Source organism: Balaenoptera physalus (genome assembly GCF_965194825.1).
Source record: "Balaenoptera physalus genome assembly, chromosome: 21".
NCBI lineage: Eukaryota > Metazoa > Chordata > Mammalia > Artiodactyla > Balaenopteridae > Balaenoptera > Balaenoptera physalus.
In genome coordinates this window covers 26,999,282-27,021,025 of record NC_138902.1, presented here as the reverse complement: position 1 = coordinate 27,021,025, position 21,744 = coordinate 26,999,282, and the positions used below count along the sequence as shown (strand labels likewise).

General features: G+C 37.0%; 3 protein-coding genes across 3 annotated transcripts in view; 1 reads left to right on the top strand and 2 right to left on the bottom strand.

Annotated features, from left to right (window-relative positions):
* VPS37A (VPS37A subunit of ESCRT-I) overlaps positions 1-1,694 on the bottom strand; it is a 38,143-nt gene extending 36,449 nt beyond the window's left edge. Inside the window, exon 1 of the mRNA XM_082444525.1 lies at positions 1,560-1,694. Coding sequence (XP_082300651.1) covers positions 1,560-1,684 — 125 coding nt within the window. The 5' untranslated portion in view covers positions 1,685-1,694. The remainder of the gene's footprint in view (positions 1-1,559) is intronic.
* A 377-nt stretch (positions 1,695-2,071) lies between these two features.
* On the top strand, positions 2,072-17,965 carry CNOT7 (CCR4-NOT transcription complex subunit 7). The gene is made up of 7 exons (XM_082444541.1): positions 2,072-2,209; positions 3,733-3,943; positions 5,795-5,988; positions 9,297-9,458; positions 12,198-12,342; positions 14,568-14,678; positions 16,317-17,965. The coding sequence occupies exons 2-7, from the start codon at positions 3,827-3,829 to the stop codon at positions 16,443-16,445; spliced, it is 858 nt and encodes a 285-aa protein (XP_082300667.1). The 5' UTR covers positions 2,072-2,209; positions 3,733-3,826; the 3' UTR covers positions 16,446-17,965.
* On the bottom strand, positions 14,567-21,526 carry LOC309651649 (uncharacterized protein). The gene is made up of 4 exons (XM_082444548.1): positions 20,789-21,526; positions 20,549-20,695; positions 19,849-19,938; positions 14,567-14,659 (listed from the first exon to the last, which is right to left on the bottom strand). The coding sequence occupies exons 1-3, from the start codon at positions 20,935-20,937 to the stop codon at positions 19,896-19,898; spliced, it is 339 nt and encodes a 112-aa protein (XP_082300674.1). The 5' UTR covers positions 20,938-21,526; the 3' UTR covers positions 14,567-14,659; positions 19,849-19,895.
* Positions 21,527-21,744: the final 218 nt, after the last annotated feature.

The following is a 21,744-nucleotide window of genomic DNA, read 5'->3' as shown; positions in this document are numbered from 1 at the left end:
TATTTGAAAAATTCAGCTCCAACCTCAAAGAATAAAAATTTACCAGCAGTGAGAATATCTAACAGAATATACTAAAGGCTTAAAAGCAATTAATTCCAAAAGTATGGTTCTAAAAAGTATTTTGGCAATAGTAGTACTAGCATAGTATACAAACAGTCTTCCAAGGTGATGCCTTCTAAGGAGACAAACTTCCGTTGTTTGTTAAAAAGGAGTCACCTTATTTCATAAGCATATTTTGTAAAAGTAGCTCTTACAGGTTAGTAGAGAACACTATGTGGACTAAGATTGACTTGTAAGAACTCTATGAACTTAATTTTCCAAAAAGAAAGCCACCATTAAATCAAATACCATGCCATTCTTTCCTGTTTAATACCACAAATTCTCACCTTTCTAAAGTTCTCAACAAGCAGAACAATTGAGACAAAGAACCAAGAAACACCTGAAGTTCAATCAGTAACAGGCCTCATTTTAGCCAAACTCATTTTGCAGTGATTTTTTTCTTTTAACACTATATCTAATTTAAAACTATTCTACACTATAACTTGCTTGGGAAAAAATCCTTAGTGTAACAGATAAAATGGTTCCCAGTAGTTCCTTCCACAGGAATTAATCAATTTTAATATCTCTGAATATATATATTTCAAATGTATGAAAAGTCTATTAAGATGTTGACACCTTTACATTAAAATGTGCTGACACTCATGTAAATATACTTGCATAATTCATATAATAAAAAGAGGCAGTTCTAATTTTTGAAAACCACTAGAGGTCACAGAATTTTGCAATATAACGGGCTGCAGCAAACCAGTTTACAATAAAAACAGTTGAATTCATTTGAATTGCAAAATATTTCTAATCTGACCACGCTGAAAATGAAGAACTCATACAACGCCAAGAGAACAATCAAGATGACTAAGGCAATTCCTGAGTGTGGGAACAAGAACAACAAAGTGAGAAATGAACAGAGACTGATAGTTGCCAGCTCGGGGGAGGTGGTTAGAACAGGGTAAATCTTCTATTAGAGACTTCAGAGGATTGAGTATGTCACTCCCAGAGAAGAACTCACTGGTGAAAACTGTCTTCCCTTTTCTTTAATGTTGAAAGTTTTTTTTTTTTCCAAAAATGGTCCACTATTTGTGAAACTTGAAGATTACTCTTCACGATTCTTTTTACCCAAGTACAGAATTTTAACAATTCTGCCAACGCGGCAAACAGGTGGGCAAAGGGAAAGATTAGTGAGGAAGCCGGGCAAAGCAAGGCATGTTGGAGACAGACTATGAGACAGATTACAGTCAGCAGCGCTGGGTCAGGAGGGACGAGCAAATCGGAATTAGAGGAGCTGAGCGGTGGTGGGGCGGGACGGAGGGAAGGAGGGCCCGGAAGAAAATCCTGAATGTGGCTCAGGGATGGGAGAGCAAGCGTGAGAGCCAGGACGAAGGGAGGTAGGTCAAAAGGCGGCAGCTGGCGGGAGTCGGCCTGAGGAGCTGCGAGTGTGGTTAGGACCAGCCCGCCCTCCCGCCCTACTTTTTCTTCCTGTCGGAGAGGCAGCGACCAGTCACCTGGAGTGTGAGTTCCGGAGGGACTCGATCAGCCGCTGCTTCTGCTGTTGGAGGCTGGTGAGACCACCGGGGGACCCAGCCGCGGAGGAGGAGGCGCTCTTGGTCAGGGGAAAGAGCCAGCTCATCCTCCACGGGTCCCCGGGCCCGAGGCCCTAGAAGGCTCTGGCCTGCTTCTCCCAGCTGCTCAGCCCGGCGGTTCTCCAGCGACAGAGGAGGAGAGGGCAGGGACGCCCCAGCCCAAGTGCTGGGGAGCCGCGTCTTCTCTAAGCAATCCCGACCGGGGGTCCTCGGGGTCAGGCGGGCATGCTCTGACTGCGGACAGCTGGAGACAGGAAACTCGCCGCCCGGGACCGGCAGTCCTACCTTCACGGCCCTGACGCCCCAACCAGCCAGTCAGGACGCCTGACCGCCCAGCTCTCCACCACCCCAGCTTCCGTCACCTGCGTGCCCCGCCCTCTCTGCGTGTCGCGTCATCATCTGGCGCCCCCGCCCGGACGTGCGAGAAGCGACGGCGCAGCGCGGTGCGGCGCAGCTCCGGCTCCCCTTTCCCCCTTGCCGGGCGAGAGGTGTCTATGGGGCACCCGCCGCCGCCGCTGGGTGCTGTCTCTATGGCGAGGAGGAGGAGGAGGAGCGCGAGCTCAGCGACACAAGTAGATCTTGCCACAGACTTGCGGGGGGAGGGGCGGGTTGGAGAAGTAGGAAGGGGGCGGGAATGACGAACCTAAGCGGGTGCGCGATGGCGCCAGCTGGAGCGCGGCTGGCGAAGGAAGGGGCTGGGCGGCGGGTGGAGGGGGGAGGGTAACTGGGGCTGGGGGGTATGTCAAGGGGGTGGCGCGGAGTGATGACGCGAAGGCTTTGTACCTGGGGCTTCGATGCTGTGGGGCGGAAATTGGGAGTGGAGGGCGATGGCCTAGATCCTTAGCTTCTCGTATGCGGTGCTTGGGAGTCCATCCGGCTCCGGTCAATGGTTATCAGCACCTTCTCTCTGGCTCTCTGCCAGGGAAGAGAGTTATCTGTGACTTGAGTGTGTCTGTACTGTCCTCGCGTTGGGAACCCGCTGTTCGGAGATGCTACCTCCAGTAATGAGAAGGCCTCTGATGCCTCTTCGGGGCTTCTGGAACTGTAGTAGAGAGAGGTGGAGGAAAGCAATGTTCAACTACAGGGTCTTTCCGCTGTGTGTGTATGTGTGTTTGTGTTTAGCGAAGAGGCTTATAAAGGAAGGGGCCCTGGATCTTTCCACTGTGTGTGTGTGTTTAGCGAAGAGGGTTATAAAGGAAGGGGCCCCTGGATCTTTGGTTTCTGTTCTTAGAGCACTCGAGGTTACATTTGTGACTGCAGAGCTTAGAAGGGGAGGTCATAATTCCCTTTTTTACACTTTATGTTATGAATTTTTTCAAAGTTGTGTGAAAAATGAAAGCGCATCTGGAATTTCCCTGCTCAAGAATCAAAATGTTGGTCTGTACTGTTATCATTATATACCATGAAACCTGTGTTTAGGGACCAGAAACGTGACATGTGTGTTTGGTAACCAGGGAAAATGCTCTGGTTTTTAGGAAATTAGAAACAATTTGAAATGCAGACCCTCTATTGCTTGCTTTCTTTCTCCATCCACAGTTACAGACATGGAAACAGTTTCTGTGGCTGTTATTTATTGCTCAGAAATAACTTTTTTTTTTTAATTGGTTTACTTTTGGCCCCTCCAATCTGACTTGAATAAATTCCAGTAGATTTTGTAGTTAAATCAGACTTTGAATGTTCAGTTAATGAGGAATAAAAGCAAATACTATCTTTGCCCTAGTAACATCTGATCTGATCTTTTCACATGTATATCAGCATGTCACTTTTCCTTTTTTTTTCTGGAAAGGGATGTCTTTATAAAGTTTAATTCAGAGAGTGAGTTGAATTCAGAGCAATTTTTAAGTAATGAAAAAATTTTAAAAATGATTAGTATGTACACAAAAAACACTGTTTTTACATAACATATTAGAACCAGGAAACCTGTGTTGTAGTCCTTTTTATCCTACTGATTAGCTGTGTGACTTTAGACAAGTCACTTTCTAAACTTTGATTTTCTTATAAAGCAAGGACTGTGAATAGATAATCTCTTAGGTTTCTGTCAACTCAATTATTCTGTGATTCAGATTCCTCATATAGCTGGTTCTTATTTTGACAGGTACATAAATAAAGGATAAAGTATTTTATGAAACAAATCTTCAATCAAGTATAACATTTTGATGCTTGGCAGCTAGACTCCTTGTGCCCTCACTATGCCAGCAGCAACTGTAGATCATAGCCAAAGAATTTGTGAAGTTTGGGCTTGCAACCTGGATGAAGAGATGAAGAAAATTCGTCAAGTTATCCGAAAATATAATTACGTTGCTATGGTATGACTATGAGCAAAATCCTTAAAATGCTTTTTATGAAAGAGGAAAGGGGATTTTAAACATCTTGAATTCAACCCTTCTGGCTCATTTTTTTTAGTGATTAATTATAAAAAGAGAATTTTGTCAATGACCTCCAACTAAAGACCACCAAGAACACACCTGCAATATGACAAGTTGGGTTTCTTACTCATTGCACTGAGGGAAAATGCATTCTTAGAACCATGGGGGGCATTTGAATAAGAGAGTGTTAGGACTTTTAGGATTTGGGCTTGTGGCAGGTGGTTTTAGGAAAGGAGTAAGGAAGCAGGGCTTTGCTCTGAACTGGATGCTGTTAGTAAGCTCGGGTAATTCCATGATAGGGTATCTTACTGAGTCTCAACTAGAATGAGAGAAGACTGGAGTGAGGCTAAAGCTATAAAGAAGCAACAGTCACTCAGCCAAGATAGAAAGATGTTTGGTCATTTTTGTGGTTTGGACAAATGTCTGTGTTTTTGCTTATGTTCAGTCATGATTACAGACTGGCCTTGTCTGATGTTATAGTGTGAAACTGTTTATATTCAGCAGAAGAATGCTAGGACCTAGCTGTGAGTGCCAGGTCTGCTCCTAGCAACATTAAGGCCTAATATTAATACCAGATGGAACTCCTGAATGTCTTTCTCAAACAAAAAAATTCACATCTCCCAGTGAAGCATTGTTGATCTGCAGTTTTTGTTTGTTTTTTAATTACCAGTGGAGTTCCATGGACACACAGTACTGTTAAGCATTTCTACTTTTGCATATACTGTTCAATCTGCCTAGCTTGTCTACTCAGTTAATTATTTTGCTTCTTTACTATTGTGTTTTGGCTTCTCTACTGTTTTCTAGATTATTAGCTTCGAGAAGTAAGAGATTAGTGTCTTAATCATCCTTTCTTCCCCGACACCTAGCATAACACATAGCATCCAATAAAGCGGTTGTTGAGTTGGACTGAATTTAGAAAAATTTTAATTTCTTTACTGCTTCATATGAGTTGGTATTTAGGTTTTGTTCTTAGTTTCCTAATTTGAACTTTAATACTAAACTGATATACTATTTTCTTAGTATATTTAATACAAATGAATTTATACTCTTTTTTTGGGAGGGGCAGGTTGATTGGTTAAAATATGAATATTTGAGTGTACATAGATAATGTCCTATTTAATAGATGTACTTACAATTAGAATGAAATTATTTTTTTCTAGTAGGAATTCATAGTGATCATTTCTTTCTCAGATGATAAGGAGTGACAACATTAGAGATGTGCTTAACATTCTACAGGAATGAGTGGTGGCATGCAGTTTTTAGCAGTTTTTAAGGATGTGCTTTCTCTGGACTGTAGAGAGGGTACTGTTTTAGCCCAAGAAATTAGGAGGGTTTTGGTGTTTAGATAAACCTTACTTCAGAAAAGCAATCGGAAAGTATGGTGCATTTTCCATTCTTTTTAACCAGTTCTTCATTGGTTTTAACATTAGAATACAGTGAGCATAGTTTCACACACCTGTTGAGAAACATGAATTTGTGACTTTTTCCCCCTTCCTTGGGAATAGAGTACTCAGTTGCATTATTATGTGTATCTAATACATAGTAGTTTTTTGCTAATATGATATTTAAAGTAAGAAGAAGTCATTAAGTTTGCAGAGTTTTATTTTATGGTTCTAAAAACTAATGCTCTTCCTAGTTAAAAGGTACTTTGCAATTGACCGTGAATTGTGTAGAATATCACCTATAACAGGATTCTTCGACTTGTACCCCAAATTAATTATTTATTCTAGGAATTTGTGGATTGTGGTTTCGACCATTTAGTAAATAATGAACCTTAAAACTATTTTACAGGACACCGAGTTTCCAGGTGTGGTTGCAAGGCCCATTGGAGAATTCAGGAGCAACGCTGACTATCAGTACCAGCTGCTGCGGTGTAACGTGGACTTGTTGAAGATAATTCAGCTAGGGCTGACCTTTATGAATGAGCAAGGAGAGTACCCTCCGGGAACTTCAACTTGGCAGTTTAATTTTAAATTTAATTTGACGTAAGTGGGGAATAAATCTAACCCAAACTTTTTTTTTTAGTTTAATTTTAGGAATTCATTTCCCTCAAGTATGACAAATGAAATTCTAACTGAATTTGATGTCATTATCCTGGAAATATTTAAAACCTAAAATTTCAAAAGTTTACATTTCTTTTTATCATGGGACAAAAAAATTAGGATAAAGAAGACTTAAATGCAAATACTTTGAGTTTTAGAGATGTTATTTGAAAAGTATGACTGCCACTATTTTGAAATTTGGAAAACTGGGTATTGAAAATACTTCTTGATAGAAAAAAATAATCTTACAACATTAATTTTGCTTTCAAACTTTGAGTGCAATTTGAAATATATATGTTTTTGTTGTAATAGTTATCCTTCTTGTGAAGAGATTTTTATTACGGTCATATTCCAGTGTATGAGTAGATAACACGTCACAGGTGGTAAGATAGTTCTTGGAAACTTGGGTGCATTTTCCTTTTAAATCAATATTATATAATGTTTATATTCTCAGGTCAGTCCACAAAACCTTTTGTAAGTTATCTATGGGAGAAGTAATAGTATCTTTGAGCCTGGTGTTTCTTTTACAAACAATTCAGAATCTGAATTCTAACTCAAGCCCTGGGTCAAAACCCAGTTTCTTTACTCACAATACTTCTATATCATTGGTACGAGTAGTCTTGATAGCTTAGGGAAGTTTCCAGTGTTTGGGGGTAAGGGCAGATTGTTTACAAACTGTAAGATGGGGAGATGTTTAATACATTTTGAGTATATTACTGTACTGCACTGTCCTTCTGTTTGACAGCCTCTGATTGTTTCATATGATCTAACATCCGATTTGGAAAATTGTAAAAGAAGCTGTAGGACAATTAATGGTAGTGCCACGTAAGAACCTCCATTCTCTGTAATGTGATACTTAGCATATAAGATCTAAAGAAAAGCAGGGCTGATGAATTCAGAGGGTAGTGTTGTCAATGGTGCAATAGTATGGCTTCTAATTGCATTATGTTTAGCCTGACTCTTTGTTTTTACTCTGTTGAATTTAATAATATACACTCCAGAACTTGGTAGAGGGTGAAAGGTACTCATCTCTATTAAAACTGATAATAACCATTTATAAGTACTTTAGTTCCGAAAATTCCCTTTTATCCTTTTCCCAAAAGATAACCCTTTTTAAAATCAGTTCTTTACCGTTTCATTTGTTCCATGTTACCTTTTTTCCAAGCTGATCGTTAGAACATTGGTCTTTACTAAGATACTGCTGTGATCGCATTACGTGAGTAGGTGACCATTAAGTGTCTCAGTTTTGGTAAAGTTGACAATCTCTGAAAGACGTTTTTTTCTTATACAGAGAGGGCTACTGTAGTTTTGCTACCATTCATACTAATGTTAATATCTTAAGAGATGTTTAAGGATACAGTGAAGAATATTATTTAAGTAGAAAGGGTCAGTTGGAAGATAAAACCAGTTCTACCTAATGTGGAGAAAGAGCACCATGAATCTTGGATATTTTGAAGAAAGATGAAAATTGACTTTTTTATTGAGTGCCTAGAATGAATGTGTCAGCAGCTGTGCTAAGCCCCAGGGACATAATGTTGAGGAAAGTTGGTCATAGTCATTTAACTTAGTGTTCCTATAACTGTTCTGTCTGCTTTCTATTGCCAAAGTCCAATGTTTGGGAATTTGCTCTAAACTGAATTTGGAGTTGATATGTACATGAAAATTAAAGTATAATTTGATACTTGATCATAAAACACCAGAGGTACTCATCCAGGTCTGTCTCCTGGAGGTTGTGATCCAGTAGGTCCAGGTGTGGGACTTGGGAATCCATATTGTTGCTGAGTTCTCTGAGTGATTGTTATCATCGGGCAGGTTTGGGAAATACTGATTTCAATAGTGCAGTACTCCTTGGTGATACAACATTGAACAAAACAGACAAAAATCATTGCCCTCTTCAAGCTTAAGTTCTGATTGAGAGCGAGATAATAAACTAAAATAAAAGTAAAGTGAACATATGGCCCAGAATAACGTGTGCCTGGAAAGAATCTGGATGCCTTTGGTTGGTTATAGTTGCTAAAGCGTGTCTCTTAGCACTGGGGCATGATGAGTGAGATTCTACTTGTTCAAGGTACATATTTTAGTATAATAAGGACAATAATACCTGTTGTGTAATGAAAAAACGTGGACTTATTCAGTCCCCTTCTGTAACAAGGATTTTCCAGGGAAGTTTGACAGTGATCGTTGTGGTTCCTCTGTTTTTAAATATTTCAGTTGCTAGTTTTGTTATTTTTCAAAGACATTTAATAGTAAATTGATTTCCAGAGAGTAGACCATAAGGATACTTTTTGGCCTAAGTGTAATGTTCCTTTTGGTTTTGTTTTAGTAAAGCTTTTATAGAATTTTCTTTTGCTAAGTGGTAAAAACCAGTATTCTCACAATTTTAAAAGTAAATAAAAGGAAGCATCCAGTGGGCAATGCATGAAATACTTTTCATTTATTCTCAGAAACATACTTCCATTTTGATCACTTTTTTGATTTAATATAATGTTTTGGATACCTGTGTGTTTGTGCTTACAAATTAGAGATGGCTTTCTTTTTGGCTTAAGTAAAATCTTGAAAGATTGGTTTTATATTTAGATTTCCTGGCTTGATTTTTGGGAGGTAATCTTCTAGGAGTAAGGTTGTTAGAAGAAGAAATTAATGCTATTCTAGCAGAGCCCTTCATTTTAAACAGTTTACTGCCTATCAGAGCTATTTGAAAGGCTCATCAGTAGTGAGAGGAGGCGTCTCCTTTTTCTTTAAGACGGAATGTGGTTTAACTCAGCCACAGCAGATGTTTTCTACTAAGTCTCTTTCCTGCTGAGAGCCCGGGAGATAGACACAGGCCTTCACGCCCGGGGCTGCAGCTCCATTTGGCAGCATTAAACGGGCTGCTGAGACCGAAAGCCCCCAATAAGAACACATCTCTTACTTTGTGGTGGTAGCTGCTGGTGAGAAGAAGACCCTTTGTTTCAAACCCAGCTAAATTTACTTAACTTGTGAAAGGCTAATGAAATTGATAGTAAAGATGAAAATCTCACCATTGGACTGTTGTGAATGATTATTTACTATATGAACATTTTTCTAAAATACTAAATGACCTGTGTATTTAAGTTGTATTTTCCTTCCATATATGTGAAGCATTGGAATAAATGGACCCAAGCCCATTCTCTCTCTTGATATTTCTGGCGCTGTAGTTGTAGATATAAGTGGGAGAAAAACAGTTTGAAGTATGGCACTTTTGAATGTTGTCTTTCTTTTTCTTCTGCCAGGGAGGACATGTATGCCCAAGACTCTATAGAGCTACTAACAACATCTGGTATCCAGTTTAAAAAACATGAGGAGGAAGGAATTGAGACCCAGTACTTTGCAGAACTTCTTATGACATCAGGAGTAGTCCTCTGTGAAGGGGTCAAATGGTTATCATTTCATAGGTAAAAAGATTACACTGAAAATGGCATTTGTGTTACCATTTCCTGGCTGCTTCACACTTCACTTGGGTCACTGTGTCAGCAATTTCAGGCTTAGTTACAAAAAATTGGCTGCCATATAGCAATCTCCTAACTCTTCACAGGCTAATGTTGGTCTACTTAAAGATGAATTTAATGATATGGGATCCATTTTAGACTAAGAGACAGTATTGCATGTGGAAAGAGTACAGGCTGGAAAAATAGACCTTGGTTTAAATCCAGCAGTGCCATTTGGAATCTGTGTTACCTAGGGTTATTTAACATTTCTAAGCCTTAGAATGAAAACGTTTATTCATTTTTTAAAAAAGTTATTTATTATCTACCATATGCCAAGCACTGTGGTAAGATTCTAGGCATTAAGCTACGAACAAAATAGAGTAAAGTCTTTCATTTCATGGAGTTTACATTCTGGTGGGAGTAGGCAGACAATTTTTTAAAATGATGAGATGTATATTGTGGTTTGTTAGATGGTGATTAAGTGCTATGGAAAAAAAAATGGCAAAGAAAGCTAGGGGTGGGTCTCTGTGGTGGATTTTAATGTTTTTTTTTAATAGAGTGTCAGGAAGAAATCACTTAGAAGAATTATCTTACAGAATTGTTTTAATGGTCGATAATAACATATTTAAAGCATCTAGTAAAGTGCTTTACACACAGTATATTCTCAATAAGTGGTAGTTTTAAATTCTTATCATAAAATAAAACCAGATTGTTGAAGAGAATTTCTGGAAAGGAAATTAATTCCATTTTGTAAATATAGACTTTTAGGTAAGAGAAAGAATTTTCCGAAGTAAACTAAATTAAATTGGCAGCCCAGGGACTAACAGTGACCTTGGGAAGTTTATTTGGCCTCTTGTTATCTTTTTAAAAAGCACTGCATTTTGCATTAATGTTCTTATACTTGGTCCACTTCACACATTTAAAAAAAAAATAAGAGTTTCTGCATGCTTTAGAATTTCCAATGCTGGCCTGTATAATGAATGAGAATAGTGAAGGACTGTTCATATTGTCAGCTTCAAGGCAGTACTAAGCAGTAATTTTTGAGTTGGAGTATTGAACATACTAATTTCCACCTATCATCTTTTTTCTCTATTCTCCATTTGAGCCTATACCTCAGGAGATGAGGCTTAAGTCTCTGGTAATTTCAGGAATGTTTTTTGAGCTCTTTTTTTTACTTTCCTGGTCATGAAGATACAAAAGAACTGGAAAGCATAGTCCTGTTTTTTATTACTATGTATGACAGGTTCTTTCTTTCAAAAAATACCCTGAGCAAATACCATGTGCTAGGTACTAGGATAAGATGAACAAAAACAGAAAGGGGTCATGTCTTCTTATAGTTTAGAGTCTGGATTAGACTCTGATATATTTGAGTATTTGTCAAGATATGTTAAGATTTTATTCTACTAAATGTCATTAAATATTTTCTTCATATTCTAATCTATTTCTAGTAGATAAAGACTAGTTGAAGAACTTTATAAATCCTAAACTCTAATATGATCTTCCTTTTACTAGTATTGATGCTAAGCAAATATATTGACATATTTTAGGTAGACAGCAAAGTTAGTTACTTCCTTGTTAGCTACCAGAAATTTAAAGGTTTCTGCTGTTTATTGTTTATTCCTTGATATTCCTTAATGGTCTTCAATGTAAAAACATTTTTTTCTCTTTTTAAAGTAAGAAGTAAAATTCTAAACATTGAATAGAAATTTTATTCGTAATCTCCCCTTGAAAGATATGTTAAATAGCATCTCTCATCAAATATTTGTGTCCCAACTATGTGCCATAAGGAAAAAAAAATTTGAAGATGTGACACCTACCCTTTAAACATGTGGAGAAAACAATACATGGCCTTTAAAGGGAAGTACAAGAAAACAGCTTGTCTGAGAAATCTGTGGGAGCTGAGCTCTTGAGGGAAGGCATCCTGTGGGAGGTCCTTAAAGGAAAGGTAGACAGGGAAAAGAAGGGGGTGTGATTGTGGCACGGGAGCGTAGAGAGGTATTGATATAAAGCTGTGGAAAAGCCAAACAGTAGGGAGAGGAGGTGTTGATTTGAGAGTGTGGGAGTTGGTTTTTTATTTTCTAGATACTAGTTCTCAGCCTTTACTACCTTCGCTTCAAGGTTCAACATTACCATTAGTATCTCTTGGGGATTGAGACAGGAACAAAATTTTGAGGGAAGAGAGTATTATTAATAAAATCACTTACGGGAAGTGAAGATACTTTGTTAGGGAATTAACTGTTTGGGTTTTTGAAGTGAATGACCTTGTTATGTAAATGATGGGAAAATTTGCATTATTTTTGCCTTGTGAATGCCAGTTTTCCTGCATCATTTGACATTTTTGCCAAGTTTCCTTTCATCTTTATTTTTTGAGATATCTGCTATGGACAGTTTGATACTCTTTAGAGAGTTCTCTATTCAAGGATTAGCAAAATAGTAGTTTAGTGACTACACGCTTAGGAGGGTAGTAGAGATCTCTGTATATTGGTATCCCTGAATGATGAAATGACACTGTCTGTAAAAGATGGCATTTTCCCATTATAATTGTAAACATGTTTATTTTCTCTTTTCTTCTGTGTACTTTTTTCTGGTTCATTCTTTTTTTTCTGCCTACAGTGTGACTCACTTAAAAGTTGTATCAGAAAAAAATATCTTTTCATTTCTGTGGTATTTATGGTCCCTCTTCTTTATTCTTTAACCCTTTTGTAGTGGTTATGACTTTGGCTACTTAATCAAAATCCTGACCAATTCTAACTTGCCTGAAGAGGAACTTGACTTTTTTGAGATCCTTCGATTGTTTTTTCCTGTCATTTATGATGTGAAGTACCTCATGAAGAGCTGCAAAAATCTCAAAGTAAGGCTTTGAATGGCTTTATCTGTAATCAGCACGGTATTCAGAATGGGTGACTGACTTATAAGGTGCTGGGTTGGGATGCTGATTTAAACCCTATTTTTAAGTTTTATGTTAAATGCAGTTACATTATCTGATCATTTGATTCCTTTTTTGCATAAATAATTTATAGGAAATCCTTTTTCAGAGCTTCAGTATATACTGGCAGAATAAATTTTCAACAGGATTTAAACAAAAGATCAGATTTTTGTCATTGCTTGCCAGATTGAACATAAACTAGCACAGAATCTGAGCCTCTCAGGCACAGAAGTGCAAGTTCTCACTCTCTTGCAACACGCACATCTTTCCACGCAAGATAAAGTCTGAAGTGGCCAGCAATGTGCAGATACAGTCAGTCGTGTAGCAAAAAGAGTTTCCCCTTCAGCTTACCTTCGTGAGAGATTATTTCCTTGGGTCTAGTCATAGGGTCATGTTACTAGGAGTAAATTACATAGCTAAAAGGGTTTTTTTTCCTCCCCTGGCCCATAGATGTCAGCTTGTTAGTAGTAAGTGCTAGTAATTGGGTAGGTCCTGTCTAGACAGCAGCTTACATTCTGACACTGCTTACCATGTGTGTAATGATTTGTTACTTCTGAACATTAACTCTTTCAAAAAGAAAAGAAAATGTCTTTATTAAGGAAAAGTGCTCCTTTAGTCTTAGAATGAATTCACTATGGGGGTACAGACTCCTAAGGAATATAGTGGTTTTGTTTTTTCTGGTGTGTTTGTGTTTAAGCTGTAATTCAAGAAAAACATTTATGTAAAGTGGTTGCTTCATAGAACTTACATCAAGGTTGATCAAGTTTTCTCCTCACCAACTTTTTAGAAGTGCAAGGAAGGTTATACTTTTAGGAGATGGTAAAAACTTTGAGTTTTACTTTTATGCAGAAAGAAATAATTTTGGAGTTGAATAAGGAAACTTTGCTTTTGACAGATGAACTGAAAATCATGAGAGTGGTCTTTTGTCCAGAGTTTCCTTGCCTCATTACAGGATATAGCATATAACCAGGGAAATTTTTAAGAAATAAAGGATACCCCCTGAAAGTATTGTGTGCTGAGAATCCAAGGCATAAATGTTTTAATCTGGCTGTGGAAATGCTTTTTAAAATTGACATGTCTGTACAGTGACAGTTTTGGGGAACAGAGAACCGAATTATTGTTCATTATGTGTATGTTGTTGAAAAATTTCTAAGCATATTAGATATTCTGAATATGCCCCGAGTTACCGGCAGTGTTGAAATTTAGGTTAATGACAAAGGTACTTTTTGACCTATAGTCAGTGGTACTGAATGGCTCTATTCTGTTGCTCTCCTAAGCAGCTGCTAATGATACCTAATCCTTGTGCTATTTTTAGCCCTGAAGCAGCTGCTGTGCAAAGCACTGTTTCAAGCTGTGATGTAGAGAAGGGCTAGTTTGCTGGTAGAGGCCTTAACAATTTAGAGAAATTTCTTTGTGTGTGTTTTGTCGTTGGTCCTGATGTTTCTTTCCTTTCTCTCCTCCCATTTTCCCCCTCTTTATTCTACTTCCCTCACTCCCTCTCTCCTTCTTTTCTTGTATTCTTTCTCTTCCTTTCAATCTCATTATCTTTTTTTTAATCCTAGCAATATTTAAATAGGGGGGTGTTTAGCAGACCCTTCTAAGGAGTTGTATTCTTATAACTTTTTTAAACTAACAAAACCATAGTTAAGCACTTAGTGAATTCTTATGGATTTGATTAATCATAACAGCTTTGTTTTGTGCAAATTATTTAGATGAAACTATTTAGAGATAGATTGATGTGAAGCTTAAGAAAATTTAAAGTAACTGCCTGCAGTCAGTTTTATAATAATTGATGGGTGGATAGAGGGACTGTGAATGTACTTGGTGTTACCCTGTGTACCTGTTACCTTATATACGATCTGCTTCCCCCATATCTTCAGCGAAGTTATTTGCCTGCCACACGCCTTAAAGAGTATGATGAAGATAAATTTTCCCAATTAAGATCTCATTTTTTATTAAATTATAAACATCTCCCACATTCAATAAATACATCAGTAATTCACATTCTCTGTTTTTTGCTGATCTTCATAAGGTCCATCTTTACATACTGAAGTTCATTTCTATTTTGGTCATTGTCTAAGTTATGTAATTTGTGAATTCGAGTGTTGCAATGTTTCTTTCTTTTGACAAGCAATTTTTCTTTCTTGTAGGGTGGTTTACAGGAAGTTGCTGAACAGTTAGAGCTGGAACGGATAGGACCACAACATCAGGCAGGATCTGACTCATTGCTCACAGGAATGGCCTTTTTCAAAATGAGAGAAGTATGAAGACATCAGTGCATTTTTCTCAGTTGGTTGTTAGGTTGAGAACATTAAAATCTAATGGCAAAAGTTTTGGGGCAATAAGTACATATTAAGTGAAGATATGATTATAGGTACCATGTAAGTCATACTCACTACACTTGAATGAAAGTAATCAAAAGTCATTATAAGTCATCTTGAAATGTAGTTCAGAAGGCAATGAAAAAAAATAAGTTCTTCGTAGAATAAAAAATTTAAACTACCTTAGAAGTCATGTAGGTCCAACCATATTATTTCTTAGGTGAGGAAACTGAGGCCAGATGCAGGTAGCCTTTATCCAAGGTCATACACATTACTAACGGGAGAACTCCAGAGGACTTGCTGTTGGCCACATCAGTGTTGCTTCTGTCAAGTCAAGGGATCCATATGTTAAGTTTCCCCTGGCATTGGCTTCTCTTAGGTATTAAACTGCTGCTGAAAATACTGTTTGCTCTTGCCATTCTTCAGTTCTTTGAGGATTTACAGATTTACATGCTTTTTAGTAGATTCTTACAAAGAGGTTTTGAATTCTAAAGGGGTTAAATCTGAAATAGTTAAATCAAAAATCATGTTGGGCAGACACTCCTTAAGTGGCAAAAGGCAGAGATAAGTTCTTCAAATATAAAGAAGTTAGGTATGGAAGAATGAAATTTAATGAACCCAGGTCTACTCTTAGGTTAAGTGACAGGTATACTTCACTGTAGCTAAATGCAAAGAAAAGAAAGCCAATTGTGCAGAAACAAAACAGAACGGACTTTTTTGCTTACAAAAAAGTTTTCCTTCTTGCAAAATATTCACTGTAGAATTCTTTTGAGTATATCCTCTTAGACATTAAAGAAATGACTGAGAATACTTCTGGGAATTTAAAACTTTTTGTAGAAATGTGTTAATAATACATACAATAGAAAGCATATAGCTATTTTGCCAAGTGGTATTGATTCAGAAGTGATTTGGACTGTTCATGACAAGTAAATATTTTGTTTTGTTACTTCTTCCCAGTGCTTCATTAGAGAATTAAGACAACCTTCTGAGTTTTCAGTTTTGCATTTAAAAAATGCCTTAAGGGTTCAATTAATGGTGGATTCTCTGCTACTAATTCGTTATCTTTATTTTTCTTGGCTTTATTAAGGATAATAACCTAATCTGAATGTTCAGGGTTTGCTTTCCAGACACGTTTGGGGTTTGATTGTTTTCAGCCAACTTAGCCTTGCACATAGACTCAAGGCTCCTTATAAACCTAAACTTCCCCTCCCCTGCCCATTATTGGCTATTTTTATTCATTCTCATGATTAAGTATTATTAAATTAATGGAATAAAAATGCCTGCCATTTTTCCATTACAAATTCTCATAAAAATGGTCTGAGTGTTAATAGGAAAGGCGTTGTGTTTATACATTTTTTTGGTAGTCTTTTTCTTTGGTTTCTTTTGAGCTCTGTACTTCTTGAGAAAGTCAGTCTTATACGTTTAATTTAAATGTGTGGCTTCAGAGGAGCACTGCAGAAAAGAGCTGTCACTATAGTTCATGAACAGTCAGTACTTCAGTTGCTGAAATATAAATTACCAGTGGTACCTTTTGGTTAAAATTATCTTTTTTGTTTTTCTTCCAAAATTCCTTTTTAGATGTTCTTTGAAGATCATATTGATGATGCCAAATACTGTGGTCATTTGTACGGCCTTGGTTCTGGTTCGTCCTACGTACAGAATGGCACAGGGAGTGCGTACGAAGAGGAGGCCAACAAGCAGTCGTGACACGAAATGGTTCTTTTATTTTCACTGTTATCTGAGCTACACACACGCCGGTATGTAGGTTTTCTCTCTGGCGGAATCCCGTGAACAACAGACACGACTTTTCTTTCCTTTCATAGCTCATTTTATTTTCTGCCTTTCAGTACTAAGTGTGACCATTCCTATCTCAGATCTTAATAAACAGACAAGCATTCAGGTTAAATCTGGCCTTAATATACTTGTTAGTAGGCATGTGTGACACAGAGTGGGGAAAGCTATTCAGTACATCATATTGAATACTTTGATAAACATTACTTACTTGAGCTTGGTTTTTTCCCTTTCCTAAATTAACTAGCACTGACTGTAATTTATTTCCCTGTTTCATGTCTCCCTTCCATTCTGCAGGAGTTTTAGCTATTTGAGATTGTGGACCATCAATTTTGCACTTTAGAGAGTGATTCTGACTCAAATCCTCTGTTTTATCAGCAGTTTTGGCTTTTCTTGCTCTTAGCTGGAAAAATGACCATCTGCCAACTTTATACAGTATTTACTTGCTTTTGACCCACAGAATATAGAACATGCATTGTGCAAATGGTTGATTCAGCAAGACTACAAAAAAAAAAGACAAAAAACTACTGAGGAGCTTAGTAACTGCTGTTTCTGTACGTAGTACTTAATCTCCCAAGCACATCTAGTGTCTGTCAGTTTCTAATTGGCATGTGTAGGCTGCTCTGTGACTGAAGAATTTTTCAAACCAGCTTTACACCCTTCAGGAAAAATCCTTTGTGATTGGATGTTTAGTGTCTGCCCAGAAACTGGTATCCAACATGTTGAAGCTGCAGTTATTTTATGATAGCACACTTCCCTTGATCTGCTTCTTTTTATTCCATCGCTATTTACCCTTATTTTTAATTTTTTAAGACTTTATAGCCATACTTAATGATGCTCTTGATTTGTTGATTACACAAATCAATTTCATTAAAACCCAAAGATTGCAAGTCTTTAGGTACAGTTTGTACCAGATTAAATTAGAAGACAAAAAGTTTGTGCTTTCATAGTTGCTACAAAGATAAATAATGGAGAGATTTGGTGCAAAACAACAAAATACAAAAAATATTAAATTTATTAGCTATATACAGTGTAGCTAATAAAATTACCTGAGGAGTGTAATGCTTGTTTATTTTTTTGTGTATATCTTTGCAATCTATTTTATATATATTGACAAAAGAGACTGTGAAATATTTAGCCATGCAGAATATGTGACCAGATCAGAGCATGTGTAGGAAGACACTTCGGTAATCATTAACTCTGCCCTGAAATGATGGACTACAAGTTATGATGTGTGTTATCTGCACTTCAATCAGTAGTAGTAGCAAATCTCCAAATGTTAGCCACATTGGTTTGTTTCCCTTGTACATTCTTTATTCATGATACTTCCATGCTGTAACTGGGTGGTCCTTTTTAAACAAAACATTTGTGAAACAGAGGGATTATTTGTTTTTAAAGCTTTTGTAAATAAAGGCTTCAGAAATGTTTTCTTATTATATGTTGATGACTGGTAATTTTGTTTTAGAAATATTTGGGGGCTATTGTGGGTCGTTTTCTTTCTTTCTTTTTTTTTTTAATTTGGGCAACTGAACAGAACTCAGTAACTTCAGTAACTTCATTAACTAGCTGATTTTTAATCTCTTAATTGAAAAAATCAACCTGCGCCTTCTACATTTCAACAGTGTTGGCTTATTTTTTATGCATACCTCAACTAGTTGTTAAGACTTGACTTCTGTCTCCCCATTTATTCTGAAAGATGTACAAAGTAAATGCATTTGGTATAACTTACTGTGGCTTCTTTTAAAGTCAACACACTATAGCAGGTATCTAATTGGTTTCTTTTTCTTTTGATCTTTTATAAAGATTGCCTTCTGAATAGCCATGTAGTTGGCTGAATTTCAGTTTGTAGTTGCTGAATTTCAGAGTTTGTATCAATTTTTTGGTTTTGGTTTCTGTCTCCAAGAACTAATATATTTTATAACTTCTAAAAGAGGAACATTATAACCTTTACTAAACCTAGCTTTTGGATAAAAGATATTTGATCATTTTTAAATGTTCCTAAGCCATTAATTCTGGACTCACCATATTCTGTTAAATCTAGAGCAAGAATCAGCAAATTATGGCCTACTAATCAAAACCAGCCTGCTGCCTGTATTTTGTATGGCCAGTGACATGAGAATGGATTTTACAGTTTTTAAATGGTTGGGGGGAAAAAAGAGCATCTCCTGACATGTGAAAATTATGAAATTCAGCGTTTAGTGTCCATAAATAAAGTTTTATTGGATTGCAGCCACAACATTTATGTACCGTCTATGGCTACCTTTGCACTACAATGGGAAAGTTGAGTAGCTGCTACAGAAACTGCCTATGGCATTCTCATCATTTCATGTTTCTGCTTGGTATGCTACAAAATCAGTGATGGAGATGATGACCCGACAGCAGCTGTGCCATGTATATCTCTGAACCACAACATTTTATTATTTGTTTATGTTACCAATTCATACCCACTATGTCAAAACAAGAAAAGTGCACTTTGGTGTGCTTTTAAGGCACGTTGGAGTGTGAATTATATTATCAAGTTATAATAAACTGTGACACTATAACTGTGCTAAAAAAATACAACGTATGTTGACATAACTAGACTAAGCCCTCATCACAGTATTCCCAACTCATGGGAAAGCAACAGTCAGGAGAATTAGCAATTTTAAAATGGAGTATCTCATCACAGCATAATTTCTTCACGAAAATAAGGCTGCAGCCAAAGTATATTTACAAGTGGCCCATTTGTTAGCCAAGCAAAGCTGTTTACTGATGGTGAGTTATGTATCATGTCTGAACGCAGTAGCCCAAAGAATGTATCCAGAGAAAACTTCAGCTTTGTGTACAGCTTTCTGATGAGAACAGTTGGCTTAAAGAGTGGGGCACAACATCAGCAGTTAATTATGGAACAAGACAAATGATTTTGAATGTTTTTCTTTGGCTCTTAATGAGTCAGATGTTATCAGTGCCAGCTGTTCTTTATTTTTGAGAAATCAGTGCTGAGTTTGAGTAAAGAAGAAATAACTACAGGTGAGAATATTTTCAAAGAAGTTGAGAAACCACTAAGTACAACCTGAAGTGGAATCTACTAGGATGTGATATAACTGATGGTGGTAAAAGTATGCATGGAGCAGGAAAAAGTTTAATCAAATTTTAAAACTTGTGGAAATGTTAAGGTGTTTGGTTTGGTGGGGACCCATTTCACTTGTGTCATACACCTTTGTTTTGTTTTTTTCCTAACAAGAATTAACATTGTTTACTGATAGCTGGTGTCTTATACCACTACAAAGACCATGTAGAAAGAGCATAAACCAAAAAAAACAACAACAAAAAATCATACCTGAAGTATACACATCTGTATACAGACTGTCCTTCTGTTGATTCCTTCTAGCCATTACTCCAGGGCTCATCCATATTCTCTACTTCTTGCCTAAGTATATTTTTTAAAGAACTTTAAAACATGTTTGTATGTTACACTAAGATTAGTGTATAATCAAGGTTGCTTTTTTAAAACATCCAAGTTTCACATTATAAATGTTTGATTAGGGCATTTAAGATACTTTCAATACTAGGCTTTAGGGGCTATACATACTGACAGAAAAAGACACAAACCTAAATTCTGACAATAGTCTTAGTTTCAGCTGAATAAAAAACAACAGAACTGAAGCTTTCCATGGTAACAGTTCTTTAATTCAGCATCAACAGAACTCTACTTTGGGGTATTATGTTTTTTTCTTAATTTGATTAAGCACCTTAATCTGTCAAACAAGAAACATTAAGTATTAAATTCAGGTCAGGATTGAACTTACATTGTTAAATCTTCCCTGGAAGATGCAACATAAATCAGTTTGTTTTCATGAATCATAAAATAATATGTCCTTTCTGAGCAATAAGGAGCTGCTTTAGCATAAACCAGAGCTTAAAATCACTTATCAAAAGGCCCCCTTTGGTTTAACTGGTACTCAGAAATAAGTCAACACAAAAGATGAATAATATTAACACATTTTCCCCCCAACTGTAAACCAACAGTACAGAAATACCGAATGTTGGCTGTATGAACAGGAACATCCCAAGATCTATGTTTGGGCGTTGTCAACATTTTGTTTCTGCTGTCACTCTCCTGCAGTGAGAGGGCTGCAAGTGATTCAAAGTTGTCTTTACTGGCATTGGCCAGACTTTCATTTGACCTTTTTGTTAGTAAAGAACAATTCAAGGGTGTCAGAGACTCTGAGCTCTTAACAACCTAGACTGCATTATGCACAAGCATCCTCTTTACTTACATCCTTTTTTTTGGAAGATGGAAAAAACATCCTATTTCAGAGCCTCCTGCTATACTGAACATCGTGCTGGGAGATACTTCGTAGTTTGTGATCCACAGGAGTTCCTTTGAAACAAGCCTACTTGAACTCATCCCTTCAGTGATGTCCATTGATACAAATCGGGACACTACTGTAAAAGAATAACAAATCCATCATGGCAAAGACAAAAGGGTGCACAGGTTTGGACCGTTATAAAGTCTAACACAGTTGACTGTGTTCTGTAACAAAGTAAGATATTTTCGTAGTAAATTCTAAATCTAGTGGAGGAAGAGATTGCTCAGTTTTAAAATCAAGACTTCTCTAATGTTGCAATGTATTTAATGTTTTTAGTAAGTGACATGATCAAATTGCTAAAGTTTTAATAAAAATTAGAATCTATGAATTTTTACCAAGGTAAAAAAATTCCAGTGGTATCTTTGTAAAAGAGTAACAAATACTTAAGGTGTGTAACACAATTTGCTCCCACAGGTTAAGAGGAAATACTTCTAAGTTGGCTAAGGATGTGGAAAAGGAGTGCAGGCTGTTAAAAAACATTTGGGGTTACTTAGAACAGTTTTCCACAGAAGGATCTTACCCAGAGATGTATGTTACCAGTGAAAATCCATTGTTGAAATGCATCACTTCAGATAAAATGTTAGCAGATCAGAATTTGTAGTCTGTGGAAGGGGGATGGTCGTACTGGAGGATACCTTCATCACAGTTTACAGTGTAAGTGGATTCGCGTTTAAGTTTTATGAGGTTTGAATATACGTGGTGGTTTTTCATCATAGTATCAAAACTATCACTTTTACAAGTAAATATGTGACAATAATTGTGTACCACAGTATACAGTATAACTTAAGAATCAGGCCAGCAGGTTTACATGTACTATTTCAAAATAGGGAAAATTTGCTAGTTTATAAGGGAGTAACAGCTTT